Raw genomic sequence first — 23,810 nt, forward strand, 5'->3', positions numbered from 1 at the left:
AATAACTTATAAAATGAATGGAAAATGACAGAAGGGTGTGAAAAATTAGTGTTGTTAAAACCGTACCGATTATCAAACCAGTCAGGGTACTGTATAGTGGTATAATGATTTAATTAGTGATTCAGTAATTAAACCACATCCCGGTTAAACCAGACATACCTTCTTATATATATATATATATAAACCTATAACAATTTTTTTTCCAAATAAGTAGATACTCAAATTTATAATACATATTCATAATATACTCAAAATTCACATAAACAAATAATTTTAAGTCTTTAACAAATTCAAAGTCTAAAATACAAAACATATCAATCCAAATGTATCACTTAACAACCGCAAAATATATATAAATGATACAAGTTCACAACTCATTATACAAAACAAATAAATTTAAAGTTTTAACATTTAATATCAATGAGTCAAAGTTGTCTCATATTAAGATTATATTTTTGCACGAAATTCTTTCTTCAAACAGTACTCCAAGATTACACAAATGTCACTAAGATACACATCAATATTAGAAACTAAAAGGTGTTATCTAAGTATGTCTTGGAAACATTTAATATCTTGAAATGTTGAAGAATGGTTGGAAAGATGAGTTACCTTGTAATAGGTTTTAAGTTTTTTTATACAAAAAAAATATGTGCATAAACCGGCTGGTTTAGTCAAATGCCGACCGGTTCACCAGTTTTTGACTGGTTTTGATACTTGATCGATTCAACATATGTACCGTACTGGTTAAGGGTCCGATTCACCAGTTTTCCAGTCAAACCGGCCAATTCGATACAGTTCTCACATCATTCGGTGAAAACGTTTATAAATTTAAGACAATAAGTCACTTCAAAAAACCAGAAACTTATTTTTTAAAATCTCCTCATGGACGAGAGTGGCTTATAATCTCTGTCATATAAATATGTCTGACTAAACATTGAAATTTGTTTACTTTTCCTGCTGCCGACACTAACGGCACTAACGTTGCAGTAACAACTACGTAGATGGATGTCATCATGTCCAGAACCATGTGATCACTGAAACATATTCCACCTAAATAATTTACCAAAAAAGGAAAAAGAAAGAATAGTCACATAATTCGAAATCTAAGAACTTATATTTGATAAAACTACTCATTATATACATAAATACAATGTGAATTAGAACTCTAACTACAAAATTTCAAAGTGATACCTACAGAAATATCATGATCACTGTAAATGATAGAATCTTATCCTTCAAACTTCAGGCACAAATCCACTCTGTCTGGAGCTTTACTAAGCTTGATAAATTTCAAGGGGCAAGGATTGAGACTTGTGAGTAATCATGAGTAACCAGTTCTTCCATGATAAAATGCCTGATCCTACAGTGCTGTAGCTGATACCAATTTTCGATCATATGATGTAGGCTTCACTTGGGTCCTTGTCACAGCTTTACCTGCTAGCAAATCAATTACCTTAGTTCATGTTTAAATGTCTATTGCACCATTAATGTTTGCTTGAGGATGGGGGAAGCAAAATATAAAGAACAAAGCAAAAGGCAACGGACATAAATAACAATATTGTTAACGACAAACACTTCAAACGAATACTGACCATCATCTCTGCCCATTGTTCTTCTGCTGCGCCACAGAAGCCGAATGGGTGTACCAGGAAAACCTGCATCTGTGCGCAGTTGCTTCTCCATATAACGGCGGTAAGTCTCAGGAAAAAGTTTTGCATCATTGACGAAAAACACAAATGTCGGGGGCCTTATAGCAGCCTGCAAGAGGACATCCAGAATAAGTAAATTATTTTATGATTCATGAGTATGTAAAGCACAAATAAAGGAGATCATGAGTAAAGCCTGTGCAATAATCATTTTGTTCATGTTCTCATGAGTAAACGATTATTTTTTACCAATGGAATATATTACCACGAACGATCAGTGTCAGGAGATGAATGTTCTCAAATATCCACAGTAAGCTAAAGACATACAACAGCAACTATGAAGTAACATTATGACATGATACCTGAGTGCAATAGTAAACACGCCCTCTCCTCCCACCCCGTGTCCTGGGAGGAGGCTTGAAAGTCACTGCTTCCTGCACTACTTGATTCAATATAGAAGTACCAAGTCTTCTTGATCTCTCCTTTTCAACTTCACTAGCAGCAACAATAATCCTTTGTTCAAAACAACAATAGGCAATCAGCTACGTACATGGGGATAAATTCCAATGAAAATGTCAAACCAGAATGTAATAATTTTGATGACAGTTGTGATACCAAGTTATTGTTTACATTAAAAAAACCTTCAATTGTTTAGTCTTTATATTTACAGATCGTGCTGACTTTAGTTATACTTTTCTTTAAGCCTCTAGTCCTACTTTTGAACTTTGTTTCGCTTTTAGTCCTCTATGTCAAACTTAGATGAAAAATGCTGATGTGGCCTGACAAAGGCATGTTAAAACTGAAACATGGCATTAGGGACTAAAATAATAAACTTAATTTATAGACACTGAAGAAAAATTCTTTTTTTTGTAGGTACAACAAACAATTCATATTTGCTAAAAAATATCATACCCACTTCTTCTAATGCTATCTCCAATCATGACCACCATGGACAGAAGCAAGCAACACTTAACCATCCATGACAAAAGCTATCTTCAAGCATAACCACCAGGGACGGAAACAAACTAACAAGAAGAATGGGTGCACAATAGGCAGCACCAAACAAGAACTGAAATTAAGGAATGATATTCAATAAGGAAGAACTAGAGAGTACCAGAAACCACCATCGTTTAACCAGTAATCTGGACGACATCAAGAGCATATAGAATATCGATGACACTTGTGATATAGTTGATGACCGCAGATCCAAAAATAATGGTGTAGAACAAAGTTTTTACAAAATCATGAAGCAACCAGAACAAAACCATATTCAACACACAACTTGAACCTTAGAATATGAAACTTACAACAATGGAACTAGATCCGCACCACAAACAGCAGAGCATGGTGTGCAAATCGATCAAGCAAATCACCAAACATTTGGTGTGGACCAAAATACAACAATGCATGCACCTGGTGTGCAGACATCAAAAGGAACACTGAACCTGGGGATAGATCCGGCCGACATCGAAACGATATCGAAAAACACCATGCAATGTGGCACATGCCACCAAAATCTCAGCAAAACTTGGACCTACTTGCCCAAACTGAGTAAACCAGAACCAGACCACCACTGATGTCGAGAAGGTGGCAAGTTGATGCCAGGTATTGGCGGAAACTGAATCTTTGTGCACACACGTGGAGGCGAGTGAGGACAGATCTTGTGACAGTGCTGCCGGGGACAGCCGGACGATGTTGTTTGAGATGAACCAGAGGGGGACTTCATTCGCCAGACTGCAAAAAGCAGCGGGCCAGCGCATAAATCAACTGTAACCCCATACAGAAACAATGGCCAGGACTTAAAGCAGCTAGAACCCTAAAACAGACAATGAATACACAGATGAAAAAATAAAGACACCAAAGGGGATGTGAGTTCAAGGATATGGGTTTTGGGGCAGGATGTTAGTTGCTGGAACAATGTTCGAACAGGAACAAGAGAAATAGAAAACCGAAGTGCTAAGAGGGAGGCTGGGGGGACAATAAAACAATAGCGAAAACAACAGACCTTTAAAGTTGGATGACAACGACTAAGAACAACTTGTAGAGAAGGCTACAATCGGAAAATCAACCGACAGAAGTATTACAAGCCTAAGATTCCCTCAAAGCGGATACCATGACTTTGATATCATGGTGAAATTATAGGGTTTAGGTATAGAAGTAGACGAAGGAATACTCAAAATTGAAAAAATAGAGTTGTACTCATGTTGTTGTGAATAATAATGATATTTTACAAAAGACATAATACTAACCCCTATTTATATTAATATTAGATTCCTAATTACTTAAGTAAACAAATCATAAAAGATGAGATAAAATAATCTCAATGTTAACAGATGTTCTAAGATACTCTAAACTAATCTTAAGATATAATCATGATAATACGTGACATCCTCTCAATATTCAAATATCCCCTACATATTCTCCTAGAGACAATATAAGATATAATATAAGGCATTGTGAGCTATTTCATATATTTGAACATAAAGTTTGGCCTCATTCACCATGTGAGATTCAAGTTGATATTTGCTTATAAATAGGGGTTAAAGGCAAAGTTGGGAGAACTCAAAGAAAGCAAGAAATTAACATATTATGCAGCTGAAACATATCAATAACTTTCAAGCCAAACATACTTTTCGACGCTCTGACCAACTATTGCAGTAGAATAAACAATTGGAGCCCAGTTAAGTTTACGAAGCTTCTCCCTGACATCTTGCTCATAATATGCTGCAGTCTGCTGGTTCTTATTTGGTATTGTATCCCACTTGTTAACAACTATCACACAACCTTTCCCTTCTTGTTCTATCCTTTCAGCTATCTTGTAGTCCTGCAACAGACATTCAAAATGGAGTTAAAAATAGTTATGAAGATACATTAAACAACTACCACCCCATTTACATCCAAGGTGTGTATGCAGTAACGCGTCCAGTTATTATAACAAGAAGGAAAAACAATCTGTTCTTTTAAGTAACAAATAACATTATGCACCATAATGCATAAAATAACAGTGTCTAGCAGGAATGTCTGGAAAAAGAAAGAAAAAAGAGGCATATATCAGGAACCTGTTCTGTAATACAAGCCATGGCCTCAATGACAAGAGCAACAACATCAGAACGGCGAATAGCACGAAATGCTCTATTCACTGATAAAGACTCTGTTGTACTTCCACCTGAGATTATGGCAGATCTTTTCCTGATTCCAGCAGTATCAATAAGCTTGAATTTCTAGAGAAGAAAATATGAAAATTATTATTGTGTCAAATGATTCTAAAGGTTTAATAATGACTGTTACAATCCAGTATGATCCAAAAAAGTATCCAACCATGCCCATAATATATTATATATAGCCATGCAAATCAACAAAAATAGAGTGGGGAAAGCCTTATATCTAACTAATCCTTCTTCAAATTTTCACCCTTCCAGCATTTAATAAAACAGTTTACAAATTAGTGACTAGCTTTTCTTGGTGCTACACATCAAGTGGTTACTATTTAGTCACCAAAAGAGACAAACCTGGCCATCTGCTCCAGTAAACTCAGTATCAATAGCGTCACGTGTAGTGCCACTGATAGGGCTGACTATGGTTCTATCCTCACCAACCAGTGCATTCAAAATGCTGCTTTTGCCAACATTTGGTCTACCAACAATAGAAATTGCAGGAACATAATCTTCTCCTTCTTCAAGATTCTTTGGTCCCTATTGTTTGGCATAAAATAATTTTGAAGTAAAAAGGCAAAGATCTCAAAAATAAGATTAAAACAAGCTGGCCCTGACAGTATGGCGGTCAAGAATACTTTATATTGAATCCAATGACCTATTATTGGAAGGTGAATGCATAATATACTTCAACCTTAAGGAAAACACACCTCAACTTTCTGTAACCCTGAACAAATAAGCTCAAGAAGCTCTCCAGTTCCAGTCCCTGATATAGCTGATATTGGAATAGGTTCAAACCTGATATAATAACCACAGTAATCAATTTGTTGATTGCAAGATATGATACTTAAGAAATCATCGATATACAACATGATGCATGCATGAAGGAACTCGACTTTGCATCCTTAGCCATTAAAAAAGTGGTATTTCCTGCTGGGATAACGTTAAAGTTTTAATTGCCAGACAAAGTTTGATAATTGCTTATATTTGTAATTCCAATATGTTTGAGATGTACCATGATAATCTTGCATGACTTCATGACTTATAAAACATCCAAAAAAGTAAGAGGAATGAAGTTTGTGTATTAAATATGCAATTGTTGTTGTATCATAATCACATGATAATATAGAGCTACCTCAAAATGCATATCTTATCGTGACGATAGTCATTTCGTTACTTATAAACACCCATGAGAATAAGAACTAATAAGAGGAAAGATGAATTCGCACGTAGTCAGTAAAAAGGACAGTTCTAGAATGCAGTTAGGATCACACACGGTATTTCCACCTTTTTTGAATTTACCCGAATTCAAGTTGAATGAAGCAAACTTGGTTTTGTATAAACCACTAACCATTTGACTAGCTATTTATCAATAAAAAATAACCACTTCTTTTTTAGCCACTAACTTAAATGATTAATCTGATTCCCCTTGATGGTTAAATACATTCAAATGTTAGTAAAGTCAAAGACAGTTTCAAAGCTACCTTTGACCTAAGTTGTATCTTAGAACCATTTAACTAACAACTCATACTCATCGAGGCACATTTAAAATCATAGCCATGAATTTGACAACAGAACCAAACACAAAATACCATAGAATAAGTAAAATATTTAATAAACTAGTTCAGTGTCTTAGCCATGCTCCACTGTATTTAGCAGCCAATCCTCAGGCAGGTAAAGCATACACCCACCCAGGGGAGGGCGGACATAACTTACCCTAGGGACCAAAACTCATATGCCTGCATAGCTCCTTTTCGTGGAGATTCACACTTGTTAACTGCAAGAATGATACATTTATCCGAGTAGTGTTTGCGTAGCCAATTAGCAATCTCCACATCAGCTGCCAAAAGACCAGTCTGTTCAGCATAATGAAACAAATGTACATGTCAAGTATTTAAAATAATAGACTAGGAGAGGAAAATAAAATATAATTTAATTATGCAACCATAAAATTTACCTGGCCATCGACAAGGAAAATAATAACAGATGATTCTTCCACAGCTGACATCGCTTGCCTCTCGATCATTGAGGGCATCCTAGCAACAGCTGCCTCTCTAGTGGCAAGTGGAATTCCATCCATACCAATGGTAGTAGTAATATCAAGTTCTTTCATAACAGTATCTTGTGATTTCGAAACAGTGAGAACGCCACCCGTATCCACTACCATGAACTCATGCTCTCCCCAATGTGATCTACCATATAAGCGATCCCTGGTAACCCCAGGCTCATCCACCACGATTGCCCAGTTTCCCTACAATTTAAGCAGAAAAAACACTTTTCACAGTGAGTCGACTTCGTGATGCAGACACACCGAAATTTCCAACTACATTTCCCCATAACTGGAAAGTGGAAAGCAATAAAACTGATTAAAAATTACTTAAATCTGGAAGAAACATTTAATACCCCAACGAGACGATTAAACAATGCTGATTTGCCAACGTTTGGCCTTCCAAGAATGGCAACCTTTGGGAGAAATTTGTCGGGGATCTGCTAATCAAAATAGACAATGTTCAGCAAATAAAATTACCCAATTTTTATTTGAATCTATTCATAAGATATCCTAAGTTCCTAACTAGTTATACTTCACAAACAATACAGAAAAAATATATTCAAAAACTAAGTGTTTCATTTCATGCAACACAACATTTCAATATCCGGAACAATAATTGTATAATGTTAACTGACATTGTTTGTTCTTGTGCCTTTATTCCTCTTGCGAGTTTCCTTTCTATCAATTTTCCCATCCTCTGAAATCAGCAAACACAAAAGACAGCTATTATTTTATTAAACTCTGGAATGAAAAGAAAAATCTCAAAGAAAATTCACCAATTTCTAAAATGCGAGAGAGAGAGGTTGAATAAGCTTCAACAGCGTCCTTGGCTTCTTCCTCGAGTGCGATGACATCCAAGTCATCCTCGTTGTCGCTGTCGGAATAATATTCAACTTCATCCAATTCCTCCAATATTTCTTCTTCTTCTTCTTCTTCCACGTCGTCGACACTTCCAGAGAACTGGTCGGCGCTGAGGCGCGAGACGGAATGGAATAAATTCCGGCGAGGGGCAAAAAAGGAATTTCGGTGAGAGAGAGAAAACGTAGAGCGAGAAATAAGTGAAGGTAAGAAAGGAAGAGTTGCGTGAAAAGGGTTTAGGGTTTTAGAGAGAGGGTAAGAAATGGGTGTGAGAGCGTGTAACGGATAAAGAGATGACATTGCTGAAAGAGATAAGCAAGGAAATGGTGAATGATAGGTATAGGATTTGGCGGGGTTTATAATTATCTCTATATTGATTTGGCATTTCCCAACATAAAATTATAACAAGGTTAAACAAATATCTAGCTACTATCACTTCAAAAAATATATTTTCTATCAAAATCAAATCATTTATTCTAATTATCTCAAAATTAATTTTATCAATGTAAGAGTATGTGTCTTGCCTATATATCCAATAGGACCAAGTCCTAAAAACTACAATTGTGGGAAGGAATAACTACTTCTGACAATGGGATGGGTCGAGATCTGGTTTATACATTTTTATTTTCTCTTGTATTATTTCAATTTTTTATATTTGAAGATTCAATAGTATGTAAAGTAAAATTAGAAATTAAAAACAATAAATATTTAAATTAAATTATATTACTTCGGGCGGGTTCGGGTCAGGATCTTTAATCTACCAAACACGAATCCGAAAATTAAGCCCGGGTAAAACTCAAACTCAATCACATTAAATTTTCCTCATTAATTTCGAGTTCAGTTTGGACGAATATCCACAAATTTGGTTTTGATTATCATGCCTATACACGTCCTATGATATATGGATAAACAACTAAGATTCATGACTTGAATTCCACTATTTATAATTTCAGCCCATTTGCCAAAATATTCCACTGTTTATAATTCCACTATACCCACAAAATGTTTGTTTTATTTATCATTGTTATTAAACTGGTAATACCAGATAACATTATTTAATAACTCTATATTTTAAATTTAAAAATATTGTTATATTAGAAAAAAAGTGCAAGAAAAGTGTATATGAATTAGAATTTAATTAAATAACAAATTTTTTGTTATATTAGAAGTTAATGACGACTATAATTATACATAAGTTTAAAAATTTTGTATCTTAAAACGATGTTGTTTTGGTTGTTTCTTAAAAAATATTCTTTGATTGACTCAAGCGGTCCAACCAATCCGACCATCTGAGTCACTGATTTTAGGCTTAAATCAATCGAGTTGAACCGAGTCAATCCAATTTTAATATAAAATCAATTAAATGAGAGACTCGAACCAGTCAGATATAGTTCACGGTTGTATTGGTCAGACCAGTATGTTCAATCCGAGTTTCATAACACTATTCTTTACCCACAAAAAATATTATTTTTCATAATTTGATGTTAATAGGGCATCCAAATCGTGATTTTATAATTTATCAATTAATGTTCAAATCTAAACTCCCAAATAAAAACCAGGATTTGGACTTAATTGGGCAGAACTGAATGGTTTAAATGGGCCGGGTAAATAGCCCAGGAAGAGTTCTCTCTTAATAAAAGGTTAAAACCAACACTACAACCCTCGTTTTTTCTATTCTCTGTAGCGCAGTGCAAGTAGCGACACTGATGCCGCCTCCAAACTTCGTATAAGGTCTCACTTTTGTTGCTCTTCATCAAAACCTTACGAAACCCTAAGCTCCAAGTGAACGAAGTTTGAGGTGAGTTCTTCTCTTCTTTCTTTCCCTTATCCTTGTGCACTATCTTCAATCGCACGCTTCTCTTTGCAATTTAATTTTTTATTTCATATTCGTTTACATTTTGTTATATTATAAGGTGTGTCTTTCTTGGTGTTCTACTAAACTCCTTGTTTCTTATTAATTCCACTGATACATTTTGATAGCTCTTTTTTCTAATCTCAGCTTGTTATGTTATTGTATCTGTTAGAAAATAATACCAGATTATAATTTAATTAAAAAATGTAATGGTGATATGAAATTATTTAACAATATAAGTCTGTAACCTATGGTTATACATTAGTTTTCGTCAAATTACTGTGGCATGATATTTGCTTAAAGTTTATGCTCAAGGTTCATAGATTTTGCGTTATTTGGATAGAAATGAATTATTTCCTTAAGATCATAGTTGCTGCTTAAAATTCATGTGCCTTCATTTATCTTTTAAACCCCAATTTCCGACTAACCATTTTTTAATGTTTTGAATTTTTGTAATATCGATTTATTTGTCCCTGGCAGGCTTATACAGAAAGATGGTGCATTATAACTTCAAGAAGATTACTGTGGTACCAAATGGGAAAGATTTCATTGATATCATCCTTTCTCGCACCCAGCGTCAGACGCCAACAGTTGTACACAAGGGATATGCAATTACCCGTCTCCGTCAGTTTTATATGCGCAAAGTGAAGTACACCCAAACGAACTTTCATGAAAAGCTCTCCACCATCGTTGATGAGTTCCCTCGGCTCGACGATATTCATCCTTTCTATGGCGATCTCCTCCATGTCCTCTACAACAAAGATCATTACAAGCTTGCGCTTGGACAAATCAATACTGCCAGGAATCTTATTGGTAAGATTGCCAAGGACTACGTGAGATTACTGAAATATGGTGACTCACTATACCGGTGCAAGTGTCTGAAGGTTGCTGCTCTTGGCCGCATGTGCACTGTGCTGAAGAGGATTGGCCCAAGTTTAGCTTACCTTGAGCAGATTAGACAACACATGGCTAGGCTTCCGTCAATTGATCCAAATACGAGGACCGTCTTGATTTGTGGATATCCTAATGTTGGCAAGAGCTCATTCATTAATAAAATTACCAGAGCTGATGTGGATGTTCAGCCGTATGCTTTCACTACAAAGTCACTCTTTGTAGGTCATACCGACTATAAGTACCTCAGGTATTAAGTGTGTCAGTATTATCACCTTTTGCGTTTACCTATTATCAATGCTGTTGTTATTTTTAGTATGCAATTCTCTGAGAGGTTGCTGAGCTTGCCTAATAAGTACCTCCTTTGTTGCCCATTTATTATATCTATCTTCCATGTTATTAATGTTTATATTTAGTGCAAAATTAGATTTTTACATGAAGATTTAGTGCTCCTAGTTACAAGCTTAAGATCAAACACTTCGGGAGACTGAGTTAATCGAAGTATTTAAATAAAATACATTGTCGTAATTTAATTTGGTTTTACAGTCCTGCACCTTTTTCTCTGTATTGCTTTTGATCAGTTGAGGGTTATTCTTATTCAAACCGTACGTTGCTACTGCAGTACTACTACTTTATTAGTGTAGTAAGTTTTTGTTTTCTCAGATTTTCACTAAATCTAGATTCCCTTTTACAGGTACCAAGTAATTGATACCCCAGGGATTTTGGACAGACCTTTTGAAGACCGTAATATTATTGAGATGTGCAGTATCACTGCCCTAGCTCATCTGAGAGCTGCAATATTGTTTTTCTTGGACATCTCTGGGTCTTGTGGTTACACTATTGCACAGCAAGCAGCACTTTTTCACAGCATCAAGTCTCTTTTCTTGAACAAACCATTAATTATTGTCTGCAACAAGACTGACTTGCAGCCCCTTGATGGGTTATCCGAGGAAGACATGAAATTGGTCATGGAGATGAAATCTGAAGCCTTGAAAACTGTAATTTGTGAAGGAGGTGAAGCTTCAAATGATGAGGGTGTGTTGTTGACCATGAGCACTTTGACTGAAGATGGGGTAATTGCGGTGAAAAATGCAGCATGTGAGAGGTTATTGAATCAGAGGGTGGAGATAAAGATGAAGTCCAAGAAAATTAATGACTGCTTGAATAGGTTTCATGTCGCATTACCAAAACCTCGTGACCAGAAAGAAAGGCCAGCATCTATTCCTCCAGCAGTTTTAGAAGCTAGGGCTAAGGAAGCAGCTGAGAATGAAAAGAGGAAAACTGAAAAGGAGCTGGAGAATGAGAATGGTGGGGCAGGTGTATACTCAATGAACTTGAGAAAGCATTACATCTTAGCTAACGATGAATGGAAAGAAGATATACTGCCAGAAATCTTGGATGGTCACAATGTGTATGATTTCATTGACCCTGATATTCTGCATAGGGTTGAAGAGTTGGAAAGAGAAGATGGGTTGAGACAGGAAGAAGAGGAAGATGATTTTGAGATCGATGGAACTGAATTGACTCCAGAACAGCAGGCAGCTTTAGCTGAGATTAGGAAAAAGAAAAGCCTGCTCATTCAACAGCATAGGATCAAAAAGAGCACCGCAGAGAGCCGGCCAACTGTTCCAAGGAAATTCGACAAGGACAAGCAGTTCACCACAGAAAGACTGGGAAGGCAGCTGTCATCTTTGGGGCTTGATCCCAGCTTGGCAATTAACAGAATGCGCAGCAGATCTGTATCTAGAAAAGGTCGAAAAAGGGACAGATCACCTGAAAGTGCTCATGGTGGAGACGGGATGGATATTGATGGTGACACACCTAGCAAGAAGCAGCGTCTCAGTAGGTCACGATCGCGGTCAAGGTCAGTGGCGCGCCCAACAAATGAAGTTGTGCCTGGAGAGGGCTTCAGGGATTCTGCTCAAAAGAGCAAGGCAGTTAAACTTGCAAAGAATTCTAATAAAAAGAGAAACAAGGATGCTCGTCGTGGAGAAGCTGATAGAGTTATACCTAATCTGAAGCCCAAGCACTTGTATTCTGGGAAGCGGTCCAATGGAAAAACTGATAGACGTTAAAATAGGTAATGTTTTTTGCCATTATTTTCTACAAGCAATGCTGTTTACACCTGGAAAAAGTCTAAACAACCTGACATTATTAAGAGAGTAGGTATGAGAGTAGAGGAAGATAGTGTGCATCTATTTTTACTTTATATTCAAGATCTTTATGGGGTAAAGGTAAATGCGAGTGTTTCTTTAAAGAAAAATTGTAACCAGACTTTTTCATAATGCCAATAGAAATTGTCCTTTTTTACTCTTGCACCCTTTCTTATAATACATGCTTGGGTAATAATTGCTAACTCAACTGTATTCACCAGTAGTTTATTTTCCTTCTCAGACCTTTAAAGCATACCAATTTAGATATACCTGTTTGATCTAGTAAATTGGCTTTAAAATTACTTATTTTCTCTGCAGGGAAGCTGACTTATGCTTTTCAGAGACAACTTTTGCCGTGGTTTGCAGCTTTCAAGAATTTTGTTCTTAAGTTTTGTTTTGGAGTTTCGAACTTATTATGGTCATGACAACAAAACTTTCTTGTATACCCTGTCTTAATTTTCTTTATTATTATGTTGTTTTTCTGTCTGTTGCAATGTTATTGCTACTTTGTCGGTCTTTATTTATTAAGTTCAATTTTGAGGACCTGCCGTTTGAATTTTATAATTTGTTTCATTGTTTGATGTTTATGTACTCAGGCCAAATAAAGAAGCATATGTTATACATGTTGCATATGGCTTTTTAAGTTAAGCTCTTTTGCATGGGTTTTCTTCTCTCATTTGGAAAGAAAATATTTTAGCATGGGCCTGCTAGGATGAGTTTTCCCCATTTCGAAATTTAATGTTCACACTACCTATTAGTATAATATTACCCTTAGTATTGGTTTAGGGTCTCACTTTATTCTCAATTTTCATCTTCTTCAATTTGACTTTGATGGTTTCACCATCAATGTGGTTAGCGTCACTTCCATTACTATGATTCACCACTTCTATATGGTTGTCATATATTCGTTGTTTAATGATAGATAATACAATGACGATGTATAAAACTCCTACAATGTCAACTGTATCCATCTCTCATTTTAAAATTGCAACAAGTGAGGAACAATAGTTCCAAAACCATATTAACTAAGTGGGAGAGATTAACTAATTTGCTCATCTCAAAAAAAGAATATATATTATATATATTAACAGCTTAAAAACAATAAGGAGTAATTCAGATTTGATGAACTAATATTAGAATGGATAGAACATACCTTAAATGAAAGTTAAGTCGTAATACACATATCAAATGTAAAAGGAAACCGCAAGGGTGAAAATCAATTTAAGTCAAACTTGATTCAACTTGTTGATATGTGTGTCGAGTTTTGAGTTGACCTCATTGTCAAACTATTTTTTTTAGTATAAGTTCAATTAAATTAAAGTTCATGAGATTTCAAGTGGATTAACGATCTTAAATTTATGTTGCCTATTAATAAAAATTAACAACAATTATAAGACATTGGTGGATTATACAATACAGGATGTAAAGGTTGTGACTAGCATCTCAATTAGGATGGCAATAAGGTTAGTGGGTAGAATAACCATCATTTGCAAATAACGATGCAAATAGGCAATATATAATAACAAAATTTCAATTTTAATTATATATTTTATAATAATTAATATATAATAAATATATGAATATTTTTCGATTACTAAAATTGATCATGAAATAATTATAAAATAAATCATATATATTCTTAAAATAATTATAATATATTAAAAATTAATTTATAAATATACATGTAGATGTAGAAGTTAGATATATACAAAAATTTAAAATTTATATACTGACAGTGTAAAGCTTTTTATACTGTTATTATATTATTCACACACTGTTAACACATCGTTCACAATTAATTTTATATTACTTTTATTTGAGAATCGATGATTCTTAATAAATAAATCAATCATAAATTATTTAATGAGAGTGTGAAAAATATTTACACCCGTGTACATATATTGAATCCATGGTAAAATTCAATGGACCTTCTGAACATCTCACTTAAATACAAACAAAAGCAGCCACAACCTCGAAATCCAACACACACCTGCACAAGAATTTGAGATCTAGCCATGGCCTCCATCGCCCTCACCGCCTCCTCTTTCTCCCCTTCCCTCCGCTCCCGCTCCTCCTCCACCAGATCCCAACCACTCCTCCATTACATTCCCTCCACTTCTCTCTATTTCAATTCCCTCACACTTAAACGCAACCGTTTCATCACCTCTCCTCTCATTTCCTCCAATCCCAAAAACCTCTCTCTAGTAAAAGCATCGTCCTCCGTCGCTTCCGCTTCCGTTACTCCGGCTCCAGTTCCACCTAAGCCATCGCAAGGCGCCGCAATTAAACCCTTACTAGCGTCTATAGCGACAGGTGTCATTCTATGGTTCGTTCCTGTTCCCGCCGGCGTTTCTCGTAATGCGTGGCAGTTACTCGCCATTTTCCTTGGTACTATCGTTGGTATTATTACTCAGCCACTTCCCCTTGGCGCCGTCGCGATTTTAGGTCTCGGCGTTTCGGTTCTCACCAAAACACTTCCATTCGCCGCCGCGTTCTCCGGATTTGGTGATCCGATCCCGTGGCTTATTTGCTTCGCTTTCTTCTTCGCTAAAGGATTCATTAAAACCGGACTCGGTAACCGTGTCGCTTACCAATTCGTGTCACTCTTCGGTAGCTCTTCGTTAGGGTTAGGTTATAGTTTAGTTTTCAGCGAAGCGTTGTTGGCGCCGGCGATTCCTTCGGTTTCGGCTAGAGCAGGTGGGATTTTTCTTCCTTTGGTTAAGTCTCTCTGTGTGGCTTGTGGTAGTAACGTTGGCGATGGAACGGAGGAGAAGTTGGGGTCGTGGTTGATGCTTACTTGCTTTCAGACTTCGGTGATTTCATCGGCGATGTTTTTGACTGCAATGGCGGCAAATCCACTGTGTGCTACTCTCACTCTGAACTCGATTAATCAGACAATTGGGTGGTTGGATTGGGCCAAGGCTGCGATTGTTCCTGGCGTGGTGTCGTTGGTGTTGGTGCCGTTGATCTTGTATGTTATCTATCCGCCGACACTCAAGAGTAGCCCCGATGCACCAAAGCTTGCTAGGGAGAAGTTGCAGTTGATGGGACCTATGACTGGTCATGAGAAGATCATGACTGCGACACTACTTCTTACGGTAATCAACTCAAATGAAATTGCATTATTTAGTTATAATTTGTCTATATTAGGTGTTTTTGTAGAGCAAATAAGAAATAGGGTAACTTAGACTAGTTCTGATATGCATTTGAAACTATGGTTGTGGATGAGTCTGATAAGTGATAGGAACTCAATTAGTTGGTAAGCTGGACAATATATTATTTGCTTATTTATTTGGTTTCTGTTTGTCTTGTTTTTTCAATCACACATGAATTGCTGGGGATTTCAAACACAGGTTTAGAAGTGAGATTTAATTGAAATCAATCATGTGATAAATGCTAAGAGAAATGCAGAGTTAGTCTTCATAGGAACTTGTTTGGCTGCTCACTTGGATCTTATGTTATGCTTCTTCTATTTCATTTCCTTTTTGAATCTATTATTAGCTGTATGTAATAGTATGAGTTGTTTTCTAACCTGTCTTATTGTATTTTCTGTTCTTGGTTGAGCGACCAATTTGCAGTGCTAAGCAGCTAATCATAGAATATATGTGCATTTTGTCTTTGCTTTTCACTCAAGTTACCCTAAAAACTCAAACATTGGTTATGACTCGCCATGCTATCTTCTAACAATTTTGTTTGCTAAAGTTTAGACCTGTGAGTCCTTTGATTATTTGTAGCTTCTAAATGCTCTGTGAAACTAATATAATTTATTAGTTATATTGCTGTATACCTTATGTCTTAATAAGCTTAATACAAATGTGGTACTTTAAACGTCTGATCTTCAATTGTTTTGTGACTTATTCCGTAACTTGTGTTGTTTTATCAGGTGGGACTTTGGGTTTTTGGAGGAGTTCTTAATATAGATGCTGTAACTGCTGCCATTCTTGGATTATCTGTACTCCTTGTCACAGGGGTTGTCACATGGAAGGAGTGCTTAGGTGAGGGAGTTGCATGGGATACCCTGACTTGGTTTGCTGCTCTCATTGCCATGGCTGGGTATCTGAACAAATATGGTCTCATCTCTTGGTTCAGTCAAACTGTTGTCAAGGTATTATTTTCTGACTCCTCTTCCCTCGGGTTAATATTCAGTTGGCATTACTATGCTGCTCCTGATAATTTATCTTCATGTTTTTTCATTTAATTTCATGATAGCATTTTCATACGGTTAATTGGTTATAGTTTGTTTACTTTATTCGACCAAAACAACCAAACACAGGAACCTTTTCATGTTTTTAAATACACACAAAATGGTTGTTTATGTGGATATGTCTGGCTTTTATTTTGTCAATATGCGGTCTGATTAATTCAAAGCATTTAAAAGCATCAAAGAGTATCAAATTGTGTCTGCATAAGTTGTTAGTCCCTAAGAGTGCAAATGCTTGCATACCATTTTTATATTCAATATGGGTCATGTACTTTATACACAAGCCAGAAGAAGTTCTGCAAAACAGAATGTGCAATGAGTTACATTGTCATAAAATTTAATATTACTTTATGGTTTGAATAGTATATTCACATTCCTTGGTTAATCTAATGAGAATCACCAATATTGTTATTATTTATACAGTTTGTTGGTGGATTGGGTCTCTCATGGCAACTGTCTTTTGGCATTCTGGTTCTTCTCTACTTCTACTCACATTACTTCTTTGCAAGTGGAGCTGCTCATATTGGTGCTATGTTTACTGCATTTTTGTCTGTTGCTACTGCCCTGGGAACTCCACCTTTCTTTGGAGCCATTGTACTGTCCTTCCTCTCCAACCTTATGGGTGGCCTTACTCATTACGGAATTGGTTCAGCTCCGGTATTTTTTGGTGCCAACTATGTTCCCCTTGCTAAGTGGTGGGGATATGGATTCCTTATTAGTATTGTTAACATTATAATCTGGCTTGGGCTCGGAGGAGTTTGGTGGAAATTCATTGGCTTGTGGTAAAGGTGAGCCTATCAAAGAATTTTGCCTACACGAATTTTATAATTTAAGAATTTTGCCTAACTCATGTCTGAATTTTAGTTACTATGAGCAGTTGAAGCAAACTGCTAATCTTTGTCAGATTCTTTCTAGAAATAATATCTGGGAGAAATTTAGGTTGGGAGCTGGCTACAGTTGGACATTTTAGATCCGAGGCAGAACATTTACATGATTTTTGAATTGTAAGGGCATCCTGATATTCAGGATATGTTGTAATTGCATGCCATGAATGTGTGTATTTAAATTCTGCAGAAGTCTTGTTCAAACAATTCAGATATATTACAATCATATTCAATTTTTGGATTTAATATTTATACAAGAGTTTTTTTTTATATTGTCAATGTATTATCCACCATTCATGTGTTAACTAAAAAAAAACTTTGTGGAAACGTATTTAACATGTGATATTTAGAGACAAGTGTTGTCTCTACATAAATATATTTTCACACATGTCTTTCTTTGTGTTAATGTATTGAATATTAATTGTGTAAGAACTTTACAAGATGATAGATATCATATATATTTATATATATATATATATATTATCAAATTATTATGTAATATGATCGTAATGAGATTATACCTGTTACAGATTTGGAATATTGCTACACTGGTATGAGATTCCTTTCCTCTTCTCTGCCCAAGTCATCAACCCAAATATACTCCTTAAGCATAGTTTAGTTATGATAAATGAAGTCTCTGGAGTATTACGATGTCCTAACACAATCATAATAATAATAAACTTTAAATTTGATTTGAATGGGAAGTTGGCAATAACAAATCAAATAAGTCTGTAATATATTAGAGGTGCTGGGATAAGTATACAATAATGTATAAAATTTAAAGACCATGCAAAGAAATAAAAACAAAATCAGCTGGCAGTGAGGATGCACATCTGCTTTCGAAGCTTTTGGTTTATCATTCAATCATACTGCCACATGTTCCAGCAATGCAAGGGCATGCCATGCCAAATAACAGCTTTCGCGCCCTAAGCTAATGAAGCAGCTTACAATCATGGGACAATATACAGCTTTTTTTACCAATAACAAACTGTGCTTCCCATTGCAACCTCAAAGGATTATAGGTCTGTTTTTAGTGTTCATTCATAATGATCAAAACAGTGGAACTTACATTCATATTGATCATTTTTATCAGCTTGTGGAAGCCACTCACCCTTCAACGCTTTGGCATTTGTGTTTGATGGTATCAACTTTGGGGCATATGATTATGCATATCCAGTCTTCTCTTTGGTGGGTATTCTATTTCACGTTTTCATGCTACGATGGATTATACACGACCTACATTATGTTAACAAATACCACCTCAGTGCACCAAATCTTAGGGATTCATTATAAATAATGCAGAGTCACTAGCCAAACTTTTGCTAAATTGCACCCTTTTCTAAGGTAGTAACTAGTAAAAGTTTGAACAACATAAAAAGGAAAAAGTGAGTAAGAGTTAGACACTTATAGTGACATAAACAACATAAAAATGAAAAAAAGTGATTTAGAATTTTATAAAATACAAGTGTAGTTGTTTTTGCTAAAATCCGATAAGTATGATTCATAAAGAATGCATTTGAGCCTTCACTAATTTAAATGATGAATTTGTTATAGGATGGGTAACATTGATTAGTGTGATCAATTTGTTATAGGATGTGGTCAATGAGGTTTTCAAGGCTAATGCAAATATCAAAGCTCACCACCCACCTAATGGGATTTAGGAAAGATAGATGTACCCAACTCATCACAAGTGAAGAGATTTAGTCCAAGATTTGAATCCATAACCTCCGGTTTCACAAAGCAAACAATTTTATCATTGCAACAAGACTCACTCACTATTCTAAAATAACAAATAAATACCAAAACTTAATGCCTTTGTGATTGTGTTCACAGTATACTACATCAGTAGCCATCTAGCCGGATGGCTCACTACAAACATGGCATCATATAAAAATGTGGGCAATTTGAGATTCACAACATTGGACCCAAAATACAAAAGACAATGCAGTAAGGCCAAAGCTGTCGCAATATGGTGTCTGAACTCTGAAGCCTATTTGAGAAGTTTTAAGGGGAAAATGTACTACATACAGTAATAGCAGCACTTAAAATTTTTGCTTGATAAATGAGCAGAGAAGGAGAAGGAAAAAAGACTTGAGTTTCAATTTCTAAGTTTTCTGGTCTCCAGCATCGTGCCGTCTTTTAGACTTTCTTGTGCATCATTGTCCATGCCAAGGCCGAAGAGGGCAGCTGCTTGAAGATAGAATGCAGTAGGCCAGGTGGGAAATACAGACTGAGCCTGCATGGCATCTCCAAGTGCTTCTTGTGGCATGTCACTCATCAAGTAGCATAAGCTTCGCCTCACATAAACAGTTGGTGATACCATTGTCCCGCTATCAATGAACTACACGAAAAGAAAGTTAGCATAATTACATAATAACCAGTTATAGTCATCATTTAGTATGCCTTGTGAGTTATGGAGGGGAATTTATGGTCAACGAGTAAGGTTAATCGAGTTTGACAATGCCTATTCCGGAAACTCCTCCCTCTATTAGCAACTTACAAGATATATGGATACATTATAGACTACCCCTCAACTTACATTAATAGGTAATTCTGAAGCATTGGCCGACTAGACTTTACCAATTCATCATTCATTATTTAACATGGTGGTGTATTATAGGAATCAAATACCATGATGTGACAAAGAATTGAATTTAGGATGTTGTTTTGATAGTTTATAGTGGACTATGATTCCCAGGATTTCTAGATGACTTACTTGTGTGTAGCAGTCAATGGCTGTAGAGAAGTCCATGGCATGAAAAGCAGAATCTCCATGCTTCTTAAAATTTAGTGTATCTTGTATTTGATTTGTCCACATTTGAAAGGAAAGCTGTGATAGATAGAAAGGAAACAGCAATAAGTATATCATATAAGGATAAGAAAGGTCCAGCTTGCTAAGAACTATAGAAGAATAGCAACAACAAAAATTATTTTGCTGCACTGCATAATTATATTACTAGTTATTAGCCATGCAGGTTTTACAAACTAAAGTAGTGATAGTATTGGTAACAGAAGAATCAACATATTTTTTCAAACCAGTAACATCAAGCATGTTTTAAAATTCTGTAGATGAAGAAAAGACAAGATAAAAATATATAGAAATAATGAATAGTGAATTACCTCATTTGCAACATCTTCATCATCCTTGTAGCCCACCTTATCCAACATTTCATGTATTGCGGTCAGATCTCTTCTTGAACAAGCTTCACCAAAAGGTGTCAACGAAACTGTTTCTTTTGGTGATACACCCCCTTCTGTTATGCCCATCAAAACATATGATGATACCTGCCAAACACGCAATAGGTGTAAACCAAATATCAAATATAGTTCTATGCTTCCAACAAGCTTCACGAATATGTACAAGTGAACCAAGTAAACTTTGATCCCTAGTTGGCTTGTAATAGAAGAACTTAAGACAAAAAAGCAGGGAGGGAAAAAGAAGAGCATACTGAAGTTTCTTTCTGAAGAGGAGTTAGAGCAGTCACAAGCGATTTGGCATTTGGTCTCTCCCGAGGCTCATATTGTAAACAACGTGAAGCTAATCTCACTAACTCAGTTCCATCATCATTTGAAAAATGACCTTCCAAACCTGAGTCCATCAGCAACTGGAAATTTTTGGCTCGTATAATTTCAAGTGCCTGCATGTAAAAAGATTACAGTACCTATCAGTTTACGAACTTGGTAAATGATACTCCCTTAGTTCCTTTATAAGTGTCATTTTTTAGACAAATTTTGTTCGTATTTAATTGTCGTTCTTAAAAAAGTTCAAGACATAGTAATCGCTTATATATCAATTATATCCTTACTCTCATTATAGTGGAGAGAGAGAAATATAGTGAGGAGAGGAATTGAGAGGGTTATAACAGAAAAAAAACAATAACAATCTTGTTAAAAAAAAATCCAATGATTTCCTCAGTTTGAGTAAAAAACATAGGATGACACTATAAAGGAACAAAGGGAGTATGATAAATTTAAGACAAACCAACATATGATGTTAGTGCAGATATATTAAGGTTCTATCATAAGATACCAACATTAGACTGGTCAAAGATTGACCGGTTCATTGAACAACATACCACCTTAAATTAAAATCAAGATAAGAGATAGGAAAGAGGGAGCATACATGACTGGGTGGGATATGCTTCCCACTCATAAGATCTAGCAAAAGGGTGCCAAAACTGTAAACTACACTTTCAGGGGTGATTCTTCCTGCCAAATTTAAAAAATGTGTTAGCTTAATTAAGAAATTGAACAAGTCAGAATGCATGGAATTACCAACAACAAAAAACCATAGCCCCGACAACAAAAAATGACAAAAGCTAATTTTTTTTGTGATCTTAATCATTTATAACCTGTCCTCAAGTACTCTGGAGGAGTGAAAGCTAAATTTGTGCTATAGCTTCTGCCATCTCTACTGTTTTTCATGAGTCCAAAGCAGGAGAGTCTAGGATTGCCATCCTGTATATCATTATACCATGCAAAAGATATAGTTGATAAAACATAATGAAAATGAGGCATAACATAAACCTGGTTATAAAATCTCAACTACCTGATCAAACAAAATTCTATAAGCATGAAGATCATGGTACAATGCCCTTCCATTATTGCTGCAGTATTCCAGTGCTTGTGCTAGATACAAGGCCACCCTCAGCCTCATTGCCCATTTCATAGGCTGGTTCTCCCCTACCAGAACAGTTCATACAAATCCCAAATCAGGATTACAGGAAGATAAGATTTCACAAACTTCTAGCGTACACAGTTTATCGATGTATTTTGTATTTAATTAGAAAGCAAGTAGTTAGTTATGTAAAAGTTATACGGCTATGTGATTTTACCATTGTGTTAGTTTGTTACACAGTTATATATAGCTGAACTCTCCTTGTAAATTTTATTAATTCAGATTAGTTGAGGAAAAACTTCTCTGATTTTCCACCTGAAGCTTCAATACAAACCATATCAACAAAATTTGTCAAGTTGATGGAGACTTGAATTAGGTTCTTAGTTTAGCTTCTAAAGCAAAATGTCAAATCAAACATTGAGGTCTAACAGTGGCTACAAACATCAGATCTTTTCCGGTGTTGATTGCTTGAGAAATGTTTATGTAAGTAAGGAATAAGTAACATGAATCAATGAGAGAAAAGTTACAGTGAAAAAGATGTTTGGAGAGAGTTTCATTGGGCATGAACTCTGCAACAAGCAATTTATCTTCTCCTTCACAGCAAAACCCAACCAAATTAGCTAATCGTTCGTTCCTCAATAGCCCCACTGCTTTTGCTTCCTCCTTAAAAATTCCAAACACCATAACAACATCAAAACAAACACAACATTCACACAAATGCAAGGAAATGAAAAGCATAAAAGTAACACTAACTATGAATTGTCGAGAATCAGGCCAAGCTGATTTGTTAAAGCGCTTCACAGCAATCAACTTATTATCTTCAAGTATTCCTTTGTAGACAACATTTGGAGCCTTCTCACCATGTTCAGAAACAATGTTGTCAGGTGAAAATCCTGAAGTAGCAACTTTGAGTTGATCCAAGGTGTACTCAGTGAACCCAGAAAAAGGATCCTTTTCATTCTTGGTCCCATCATCTGAAGTACCCATCAATTAATTCATGTTAAAGACTACAACTTTAAGTTCAAGTTAGCTTTTTTTCTAGTTTTCTTTTGCTCCCAGAAAGTGAAAATAAACAAATAAATTATATAAAATAAAAAAATCACCATTATCAGATAAGTCATGAAGGTTAGATTTGACATTGGAAGACCACCAGCAGAGAGAGAATTTAGAGCAACGAGCTCCCATTGGAGAAAATGCAAAATAATATAAGGGTCCTTTATTTCTCTCTCTCTCTCTCTCTCTCTCTCTCTCTCTCTCTCTCTGTCACTTTTATGAAGGAGTAGGAATAGAAAGAAATAGAAGAAAATTGGGCAGTGTTTGGAAAGAGAGAAAGTGGAGTTGGAAAAATAAGACTTTTTTGGGATCCAAATGTGGGTTTGTTCCTCAGTCACATTTACCTCTTCTCTTCATTGTTTCATTGTTTCATAGTTTCAGCTACTCTTCTCTTTTTGCTCTGTACTCTGTGCTTTCAGTTTTTCTAATTATTACTTTCTTATTTTTCATTT

General features: G+C 35.7%; 4 protein-coding genes across 4 annotated transcripts; 2 read left to right on the forward strand and 2 right to left on the reverse strand.

Annotated features, from left to right (window-relative positions):
* On the reverse strand, window positions 933–8,062 carry LOC109351567 (GTPase Der). Its single transcript, XM_019593052.1, has 12 exons — window positions 7,625–8,062; window positions 7,484–7,545; window positions 7,202–7,285; window positions 6,756–7,049; window positions 6,515–6,654; window positions 5,509–5,596; window positions 5,156–5,338; window positions 4,706–4,867; window positions 4,277–4,470; window positions 2,009–2,159; window positions 1,593–1,758; window positions 933–1,434 (listed from the first exon to the last, which is right to left on the reverse strand). Exons 1-12 carry the CDS (start codon window positions 8,004–8,006, stop codon window positions 1,361–1,363), a joined length of 1,980 nt encoding a protein of 659 aa, XP_019448597.1. The 5' UTR covers window positions 8,007–8,062; the 3' UTR covers window positions 933–1,360.
* LOC109351568 (nucleolar GTP-binding protein 1-like) lies at window positions 9,362–13,225 on the forward strand. Its single transcript, XM_019593053.1, has 4 exons — window positions 9,362–9,504; window positions 10,039–10,699; window positions 11,144–12,529; window positions 12,921–13,225. Exons 2-3 carry the CDS (start codon window positions 10,053–10,055, stop codon window positions 12,522–12,524), a joined length of 2,028 nt encoding a protein of 675 aa, XP_019448598.1. The 5' UTR covers window positions 9,362–9,504; window positions 10,039–10,052; the 3' UTR covers window positions 12,525–12,529; window positions 12,921–13,225.
* Window positions 14,565–17,920, forward strand: LOC109351569 (dicarboxylate transporter 1, chloroplastic-like). Its single transcript, XM_019593054.1, has 3 exons — window positions 14,565–15,700; window positions 16,486–16,707; window positions 17,227–17,920. The coding sequence occupies exons 1-3, from the start codon at window positions 14,618–14,620 to the stop codon at window positions 17,587–17,589; spliced, it is 1,668 nt and encodes a 555-aa protein (XP_019448599.1). The 5' UTR covers window positions 14,565–14,617; the 3' UTR covers window positions 17,590–17,920.
* LOC109351570 (probable serine/threonine-protein kinase At5g41260) lies at window positions 19,485–23,772 on the reverse strand. Its single transcript, XM_019593056.1, has 10 exons — window positions 23,409–23,772; window positions 23,059–23,279; window positions 22,833–22,968; window positions 22,237–22,370; window positions 22,040–22,145; window positions 21,811–21,896; window positions 21,137–21,325; window positions 20,808–20,972; window positions 20,404–20,517; window positions 19,485–20,028 (listed from the first exon to the last, which is right to left on the reverse strand). The coding sequence occupies exons 1-10, from the start codon at window positions 23,488–23,490 to the stop codon at window positions 19,786–19,788; spliced, it is 1,476 nt and encodes a 491-aa protein (XP_019448601.1). The 5' UTR covers window positions 23,491–23,772; the 3' UTR covers window positions 19,485–19,785.

Source organism: Lupinus angustifolius, chromosome LG07 (genome assembly GCF_001865875.1).
Source record: "Lupinus angustifolius cultivar Tanjil chromosome LG07, LupAngTanjil_v1.0, whole genome shotgun sequence".
NCBI classification, from domain to species: domain Eukaryota; kingdom Viridiplantae; phylum Streptophyta; class Magnoliopsida; order Fabales; family Fabaceae; genus Lupinus; species Lupinus angustifolius.

What these genes read in the sequence shown, in the direction of transcription:
- LOC109351568 (XM_019593053.1), top strand. Translation starts at nt 10,053, where the DNA reads ATGGTGCATTATAACTTCAAGAAGATTACTGTGGTACCAAATGGGAAA. An exon ending in ACCGACTATAAGTACCTCAG is followed by an intron (nt 10,700 to 11,143) that starts GTATTAAGTGTG and finishes TCCCTTTTACAG; the next exon opens with GTACCAAGTAATTGATACCC.
- LOC109351570 (XM_019593056.1), bottom strand. Translation starts at nt 23,490, where the DNA reads ATGGGAGCTCGTTGCTCTAAATTCTCTCTCTGCTGGTGGTCTTCCAAT. An exon ending in CTCCAAACATCTTTTTCACT is followed by an intron (nt 22,371 to 22,832) that starts GTAACTTTTCTC and finishes CTGTTCTGGTAG; the next exon opens with GGGAGAACCAGCCTATGAAA. An exon ending in ATGAAGATGTTGCAAATGAG is followed by an intron (nt 20,518 to 20,807) that starts GTAATTCACTAT and finishes TATCTATCACAG; the next exon opens with CTTTCCTTTCAAATGTGGAC.
- LOC109351569 (XM_019593054.1), top strand. Translation starts at nt 14,618, where the DNA reads ATGGCCTCCATCGCCCTCACCGCCTCCTCTTTCTCCCCTTCCCTCCGC. An exon ending in CTGCGACACTACTTCTTACG is followed by an intron (nt 15,701 to 16,485) that starts GTAATCAACTCA and finishes TTGTTTTATCAG; the next exon opens with GTGGGACTTTGGGTTTTTGG. An exon ending in TCAGTCAAACTGTTGTCAAG is followed by an intron (nt 16,708 to 17,226) that starts GTATTATTTTCT and finishes TTATTTATACAG; the next exon opens with TTTGTTGGTGGATTGGGTCT.
- LOC109351567 (XM_019593052.1), bottom strand. Translation starts at nt 8,006, where the DNA reads ATGTCATCTCTTTATCCGTTACACGCTCTCACACCCATTTCTTACCCT. An exon ending in CAGGGTTACAGAAAGTTGAG is followed by an intron (nt 5,339 to 5,508) that starts GTGTGTTTTCCT and finishes GCCAAACAATAG; the next exon opens with GGACCAAAGAATCTTGAAGA. An exon ending in AACAATGGGCAGAGATGATG is followed by an intron (nt 1,435 to 1,592) that starts GTCAGTATTCGT and finishes ATTTGCTAGCAG; the next exon opens with GTAAAGCTGTGACAAGGACC.